General features: G+C 30.2%; 1 protein-coding gene across 1 annotated transcript; it reads right to left on the minus strand.

The window, feature by feature from the left end:
- Positions 1-6,618: 6,618 nt before the first annotated feature.
- On the minus strand, positions 6,619-8,549 carry LOC131613783 (uncharacterized). Its single transcript, XM_058885424.1, has 2 exons — positions 7,511-8,549; positions 6,619-7,445 (listed from the first exon to the last, which is right to left on the minus strand). Exons 1-2 carry the CDS (start codon positions 8,547-8,549, stop codon positions 6,619-6,621), a joined length of 1,866 nt encoding a protein of 621 aa, XP_058741407.1.
- Between the last annotated feature and the right edge of the window lie 201 nt (positions 8,550-8,750).

Here is an 8,750-nt window from a genome sequence, read left to right on the forward strand (position 1 = left end):
GTCACTAATGAAGATGCTTTTTCTGACCAAACGCTGCTACGCCTGCTCTGACTGAATGTGCATTAATCTCTAGTCCAAAGAGATCCAAATGTTGCGACGTGATTTTTACTTCACTAAATAGTGAAGCGAAAATCACGTCACTAAAAGTTGTCACCTTGCCTCCTGCGACGTAAATGATCACGTCGCAAATATTGGTTTGTGAAGTGTTTTTTCTGTTTGTGGCGTGATATTCACGTCACTACTGAGCGTTTTTTGTAGTGTATTGAACATTAACGGGAACATGAAGTTACTGATCGAAATATTGAATATTATAAAAAATGAGCGTACCACACTAGTGCCCGTGCGAATGCACGGATATCCGGTTAATATTTAAAATATTGAATATTAACGGGAGCACGGAATTATTGATTAAAATATTGAATATTAGCGGAAGACAAAGTTACTTATCAAATTTTTTAATATAATCGGAAACATTAAGTTACTGATCCAATTTTTGAATATTAACGGGAACACAAAGTTATTGATCAAAATAATGAATATTAACGGAAAAACGGAGTTATTGATCAAAATAAAGAATATTAACGGGAATATGAAGTTACTGATAAAAATATTGAATATTAACGGGAACAAATTTGGAATATTAACGGGAATACGAAGTTACTGATCAAAATAATGAATATTAGCGGGAACATGAAGATACTAATCAAAATATTGAATATTAACGGGAACATGAAATTACTGAATAAAATATTCAATATTAACGAGAACATGAATTACTGATAAACATATTAGATATTTACGAGAACATGAAGTTACTAATCGAAATATTGAATATTAACGGGAAAATAATTTTTATTGATGAAAATATCTCAAACTTTGCCCCAACCTATTAAAAAGAAATTTCTATATTTTACACATCTGGTTTTATGACATTTACCTCTAAAATAATATATATATATATTGAACAAAATAACACGGCCACAACGGGTACCCGTGCGGACGCACGGGTATCACGCTAGTTCATATTAACTTAAAAATATATAATGATCTTAAATTTACATTAGAAAATGGTTAATAAAATCTAATCCCAACAAATTTATTTGTCTGGCATTTAATTAATTTTACTATTTATCTGTTTATGAAACAAATATCTATTATAATTTATATATGAAATTATAGTTTATATTGAACGAGTTAAGATAAGATATATAGTGAATTCCTCTAGATACGATAAAACTAATATTTTCTTTTAATTGTTAAAATATCTACTTTGTGGAATTCCTACAATGAGGATATCGGGTTTCTCCCCGTGAAAGCATGGAACTAATAAAGTGTCCATAAAGCTTTTTGCAAGGATACTAAGTCAATTATTTGATAATTCCAACTCTATATGTTTCTTTCAAAATTTATAGATTTTAAAATTATCTTTTTGGCTCGTTTGAATAGTAAAATTTAGAGGTACCATATATCTTTGTCACGATAGTAAAGTATTCAGATAAACTTCTTACACAATTAATAATCACATTAGATATATATCTATAAATTTGTGTGGATAATAATAATAATATGAATTTTTTAAGTGGAAATTTTTTTTTACTCTAAGAGTATGAGTAAGTTTAAATACTTACTCTAAGTTTTAATCATCTATTTTCATTTAATCTAACGGTTTTAGATTATTTATTTAAAAGACTATTTTTAAAAATAATAAAACTAAATGACCAATTAAAACATTTAAATTAAATTAAAAATAAATGGTTAGTATTTAAACTTACCGTAAAAATATTCCTTCACATCTTTTTAAAAACTTTGTTTTTAAGCTCTTGCGCGATAAAAAATATCTTTCAACATGTACACACTTGATGGATCAAGGAATCTATGAAGAACTTTGTATTTATGAAAGTATTGTAATAATAATACTATATCAGTCACATAAAAGATAAGAACAAAAGTCAGAGTCCATAACACCAAAATAAAAACTAAAATTTGTATTTTACAATGTGCTCATTTTTTGCCTAAGGCTATGTTTGACAAGTCATATTTTGAGTTTATAGTTTATAGCTTATAAGTTTGTTTGATAATAAAAGACCTGTTTGCTAACAGTTTTTTCATCACGAACTTATAATTTATTTTACTAGCTTATAGCCAGAGCCGACCCAATCAACGCTGAGGCTCCGCTCTAATTTTAAAAATGAGCCTAAATTTAAAATATAAATATAATTATAATAATTAAAAAAACACTTAAACAATACAATTATATATTAATTAATAATATATTTAATTATAATTATTTTGAGATTTGATTTATCTTAATTTTTTTGTATATATATTGAATTTTTATTATAATTTTTTTTTTGATTTATTAGATTTTTATTATAACATTTTTTTATTTATTTTGATTAATATTTATGAAAAAATTGAACATTTTAAAAATTTGGGGCCTCCAAAATTTTGGGGCCCTGTGCTGTAGCACTTCTTGCACATGCACAGGGCCGACCATGCTTATAACTTATTTTTCAGATGCTATTTTAAATAACATTTTAGCTTATAGCTTATCATTTTTTCTTCCATTAATATCCTTATAAATTTTAATTATTTTAAATGTGCATTTAATTATTAATTAATAAATATCTTTTTATGTCATTTTACATTTATCAGCTAGTTAAACCGCTAATTTTTCCAAACACTTTAATTAGCTTATAAGTTATTAGTTATCAATCATCAGCTATAAACTATCAGCCATCAACCATAAGTTATCAGTCATCAGCTATAAGCTAGCTTATCATCCAACCGCTAATTTTACCAAACAGAGCCTAATTAACTTTTTCTTCATGAAGCACAAATACTTTTAAGAGTAGACGTATCGTAGTGTTCGAAAAATATTCATGAAAATATAGGCCGACCTATAAGATTTGATAGGCTTTTTTAATAGCCTAAGTCTGACATATTTTATTAAATAGGCTTTAAAAAAATCTAAGCCCGGTCTCTTTGTTAAATAAGGCTGACCTGGCCTGGCTTATATAGGCTAGGCCATAGACCATTATAGGCCGACCTGACCTATTCCTGCCCCTAGTGACAGATACTGGTATAACACACATACGACGCATGTTGGAAAAATTAAATAAATGTTAGAAAAGATAAATAAGTGTTTAAACAAATAATATATTTTTTTGCTTTGAGACTCTTTGATTCGGTGTCTCGCACTCATATTACACCCATCCGGCACAAGTCGCATAATTCAGACAAGTTTTTCAAAAAAAATATTTATTTCTTTTCTTCAAGACATCTTATACGTTTTTTTGAACAAATCTCACACACATCTTAAAAAAAAAAAATTATCAAGAAAAAGTTATATAGATTTATTTCAATTAAAATATTTTTTACTCTTTTAATGATAGATTAATAAATGAAATTCAAATATTATATATATGGTCATTATTTTTTATGGTATTAATGTCAATGGTCATTATATATATATATATATATATATATATATATATATATATATATATATATATATATATATATATATATATATATATATATATATATATATATATATATATATATATATATATATATATATAGGGGACGACTCAAATGAGAACACTTGGTTATTATGAGAAATGAGAACAATAAATCACGACCATTAAATTTTGATTTTGTTGATTTTAATGGACTGGATTCGTTTCCCTTTATATGTTGATTTAAAATAAATATTAAGGATAATAGAAAGATAAACGAATCCAGTCCATTAAAATCAACAAAATCAAAATTTAATGGTCGTGATTTATTGTTCTCATTTCTCATAATAACCAAGTGTTCTCACTTGAGTATATATATATATATATATATATATATATATATATATATATATATATATATATATATATATATATATATGAGGAGAGTTATATTGACTCCCAGAGTAAGTTATAATAACTTACTCCACATCTTGACCATTAATTCTTTTCAATCTAATGGTTAAAAATAATAAGGAATAGTTTTCTCTTTCCACATTTAATGACTTATTAATTTTAACCATTAGATTGAAAAGAATAAATGGTCAAGATGTGGAGTAAGCTATAATAACTTACTCTTGGAGTCAATATAACCCTTCTCTCTCTCTCTCTCTATATATATATATATATATATATATATATATATATATATATATATATATATATATATATATATATATATATATCATATGAGAATGTCATTTTTGTATGAGAATGTGAGAATGAATCTGAACCATTAGATTTTAAAATAAATGGTGAAGATTATGTGTGAATCTTTTTTTCTCTCTCCTACATATATCTGATTGACTGTACCCAGGGGCGGAGCTACCTTAGGACAGGGGGTGGCCATGGCCACCCCAAAGTTTTGATAAATTTTTTCTAAAATAGGTGTAATGTACTTTTTTTACCAGAGATTATATTAATTTAATTTAATGCAAATTAAATGCATATTTGGTATCTTAGCCGAGTGGTAATTGCCATTTTAATCTTCCTTTGGTTCACGGGATCAACTCCCACTAACATGTATAACTTGGTGCATTTTCACAATTTTTTGGTTCACGGGATCAACTCCCACTAACATGTATAACTTGGTGCATTTTCACAATTTTTTTAATATTTGGCAATTTCTCTACATACTTCTTTATTTATTTTTTTTAAATATTTGGCAATTTCTCTTCAAACTTCTTTACATCTAATCTAATAATTAGAATTCTTCTTTACATCTAATCTAATAATTAAAATTATTTTAATGGATGCCCATTCATTCATCATACAATTAATTTCAATTTTAATTATACAAAAGCTATTTTTTTAAAATTTCTCAAAAATAAATTTTGACTATAATTTTTTTAAACTCTCATACATGTAAATTATTTAGTTATTAGTTTTTTTCTCTTTTTTATACACACAAATTGTTTGATTGTTATATTTTTCACACTAATTGCTTTCAACCTGGTATACCGTTTAAAATCAAAGAATAAATAATACATGAAAAGGAAAATTTTAAAATATAGAGAGTATCATCCTTAAGTCAAAAAATTACAATATAAAAAGTAATACTGCGTTGACAATGATTCGGTGGCTTTCCAAAATATATCAATAAGCTCTGTATCATAATTTGACATATTATTTCACACAAAAAGCTTTAAATATAGTATCTTTTAAAAATTTATTTTTTACTTACAAGAAAATAAAATGAGAATAAGATTTGTAATATAAATTATCATTATTTTTGTTAATTTGCTATGCTTTAGAATATATTGGAATAAAGTAAAGAAGAAGGCAAAATGAAGAAAGGGCAAGAGCACTTTTGCTTGTACTCTTGCTTGTCGCAGTTTTTATTTTATATTGTTTTTAATATTGGCCCCCTCAACATTTTCGTCCTAGCTCCGCCATTGACTGTACCGTCTAATCTGATTCGAATGTCAGTTCTGAAATCAAGTGATTTCAGTCTTTTTTGATTGATTGCAGTTGCGGGAGATCGAATCGTGATATTTTCTATTAAGTCTAACGTCAATCATCATTGAATCAATTAACGACTAATATCTACTTTATTTTAAAATTAGAATGAAAAATATTTTTTTAATAGGTAAACAAAATTGTAAAAACCAATCAAACCTCATATAACTATTAATGTTAAAATATTTATTTTAGCAATAACTATACTTTGATCTAATTATAATGACCATTGAGATAGGATTTATTGCATGACAAATTCCCTCTAATAAACCTTAAAGCCTTTTTGAAAAGTGGACACATGTCTTATAAGGAGAAGCTAAATGGAGAAACAACCAAACATATACTACCTACCATATACAACTTCGCATCGCATTTGAAAGAGTGGGAGCCACGTCCAGCCGTTGAGAAGATACCCATAATCCATCCCTAATCCAAGAGTAGTTACATAAAGAACCAGAATGAAAAGTAGTTAGGACTGCTTACTGTTACCTTACACTCTTTGACTCAAAAGGACAATGCACAAACATCGCCACATATATAGCCATATATAAGCGATAATTAAAGTAAAATAATAAAAAATCGAATGAGAGTGACCAAAGAGTGACGGAACTATGACTTCACTGTGTAACTATAAATACTTTTGAATTTTTTCCACACCTGCCATGGGAAATTATATTCCCTAAATGCCACCTTCTGAAATTTAATTCCCAGCATGTAACATCTTTACTCCTTGTCGCCAACTAGAGCCAAGAAAAGATGGGCCCCATCTGCTCCAAAGACCATGTCGCCAATTGGAATGGAGACATGGTGGACCCTGTCTGCCACAAGAGAGCATGTCGCCATTTGAGGTGGAGACAAGGCCTTTTTTTATTTTTTTTTCGTTTTTGTTATTTTAAATATTTTTGTTATATATTTAATATATTTTTGTTATATATTTATGTTATATGAATTTAATAAATTATTTAAAGGGTATAAGATCATTTTTTTAATTAATTATAAATATAAATTATTATTTTTAAATATTATTTAATACGAAATAAACTTTAATACAAAATATTAAATTAAAAACAAATATTATTAGTCATAATTAATACTAAATAATACAACAACATCTCTAAAGCACTCAAGAATGTCTAACTAGTTAGAAGGGCCTGCTGCATTTGGCCGATGCGGACATTTTTTCCGCATATGTAATTCTTGACAGATTCCACATCGTCTTTTTTACTTTCTCAACGGTGTCCATTTCAGTCCTAATGCGAGTGCTGTTTGGGAGACCTTTTTTGTTTCGTCGCATTCTTTCATTGTGTAAAAGAATATCACCTTGATAAGGAGTCCATGGATCTTCTTTGGGAACACCGATGAAGCTTTGTTCGTATACCTTGAAGATATTTCGAACTCTAAATACAAGAGGGATAAACATCTGATAATTGAGTCGGACATGAGAACAAGCTGCAATGGCATGCGAGCAGGGCACATGAAAAGTTTGAAATTTCCCACAGTCACATGTTTGTTTTTGGAGGTCGACGTTATAATAAGTAAGTGGCCGACACTCGTTATTATTAACTGTCTCTTGGACGACGAAATAGTTTCTCTCACCATCAAAACTCAGGACATTATAACTGTGAGATTTTTCTACTTCTTTTTGCATCTCTTTCATGCAATTATCCGTGAAATCCTTCTTTGATGACAACATTTTTGTCCAATTATGACCTTGCCTCCCAAACAATGTGCCCATCCGGAAGTATGTTGACCTTACTAGTGCTGTAATAGGTAAATTCCTTGTTTCCTTCATCACCGAGTTCAATGACTCCACAAGGTTGGTTGTCATGTGACCCCATCGTCTTCCACCGTCATAAGCTCGCGACCATTTTTCTCTTGGAAGATTCTCTATCCAGTTGAAAGCTTCCATGTCTGTTTGTCGGGTTTCCTCCCGATAGTAAGCATATGTAGACTCCGTCAGAGCATACCCTGTATATGCAATATTAAAAATATTAGTATAAAAACAATATGAGTTTAAAGGTTGAAGAAATTACCCATGTTTAGAACTTTCTTGCGAAGGTCTTTGTCCTTGATCGCTCGCATAAAATTTTGTGCGATGTGCCTGATGCAATACACATGCACTGAAGGAGGATTTTTCCAGCCATTGTCTGGGTTGTTGTATGCACTCTTTATAGACTCGTGTCGATCAGATATCAAAGATAGATCAGATTGAGGGGTCACGTGCAGCCGCAAATTTTTTAGAAAAAAACTCCAAGCCCCTCCTGTCTCACCTTCAACCAATGTGTATGCGATTGGGAAAATGTTACCGTTTCCATCTTGCGCAACAGCCATTAGCAACGTTCCTCTATATTTTCCATTCAACCATGTACCATCGACTTGCACAATTGGTTTGCAATAGGCGAAACCTCTGATACTAGGTTGAAACGCCCAAAAAAGGCGATGGAAAATTCTTGCACCACTAATTTGTGTTCCATCATCTAAATATGCAGGCAGTGTTTCCAGTTTTATTACGGTTCCAGGAAGATGCTCTCGCATGACTAACAACCATTGTGGTGGGTCGTTGTATGAAGCCTCCCAGTTTCCATAAATAGACTCGATTGCTTTGTTCTTAGCAAGCCATCCCTTTTTGTAAGATATCGTGTAGTTGAAAATTGTACGAACATGAGCGATAATAGTTTTCACCTTGATTGAAGCGTCGTCGCTGACAAGAGCTCTGATGCTTTGAGCGATAAGATTTGAGTCAAGCTTGCTGTGATCTTGTGACACAGCAGACGCCATGCAAGTGTGTAGTCCACCAATTCTACCAATAACCCATTTACCACACCCCTTTCGTAATGAAGCTCTACATGTGAAGCCGCATACTTCAATCCGACATCTAACCAAGAAACGTTGCGTATCAGACTTATAAATCTCGTAATCAAAACTATTTTTAATGTGATATTGACGGATTGCATACATACAACTTTCTTTATTTTCAAACTTCATGCCCTCCTCTAAACCCCCACCATCATGACCGTCGTCTATGGAATCAAAGATAGGCACAGTAGAATCGAAGGAAACATGATTTCTCATGTGATATGGTGGGTTGTATAAATCAAGTACTGGAGAATGTTGGGACACGGGAATAATTTTGTCACCTGAATCGTCACTAGAACCACCAAACAAATCAAGTTGCCTGGCATCATCAGAGTTGCTATCATCATCAACCTCTTCTTCCGGAAACAATGGCTCGTTATGTTGGGCATGGGATGACTCTCAGTGTAGGGAGGACTG

This window comes from Vicia villosa, linkage group LG6 (assembly GCF_029867415.1).
Source record: "Vicia villosa cultivar HV-30 ecotype Madison, WI linkage group LG6, Vvil1.0, whole genome shotgun sequence".
Taxonomy (NCBI): domain Eukaryota; kingdom Viridiplantae; phylum Streptophyta; class Magnoliopsida; order Fabales; family Fabaceae; genus Vicia; species Vicia villosa.

Excerpts from the sequence above, each read along its gene's own strand:
- LOC131613783 (XM_058885424.1), bottom strand. The coding sequence starts at position 8,549 with ATGAGAAATCATGTTTCCTTCGATTCTACTGTGCCTATCTTTGATTCC. Across the intron at positions 7,446-7,510 it reads CAAGAAAGTTCTAAACATGG|GGTATGCTCTGACGGAGTCT; the intron begins GTAATTTCTTCA and ends TTGCATATACAG.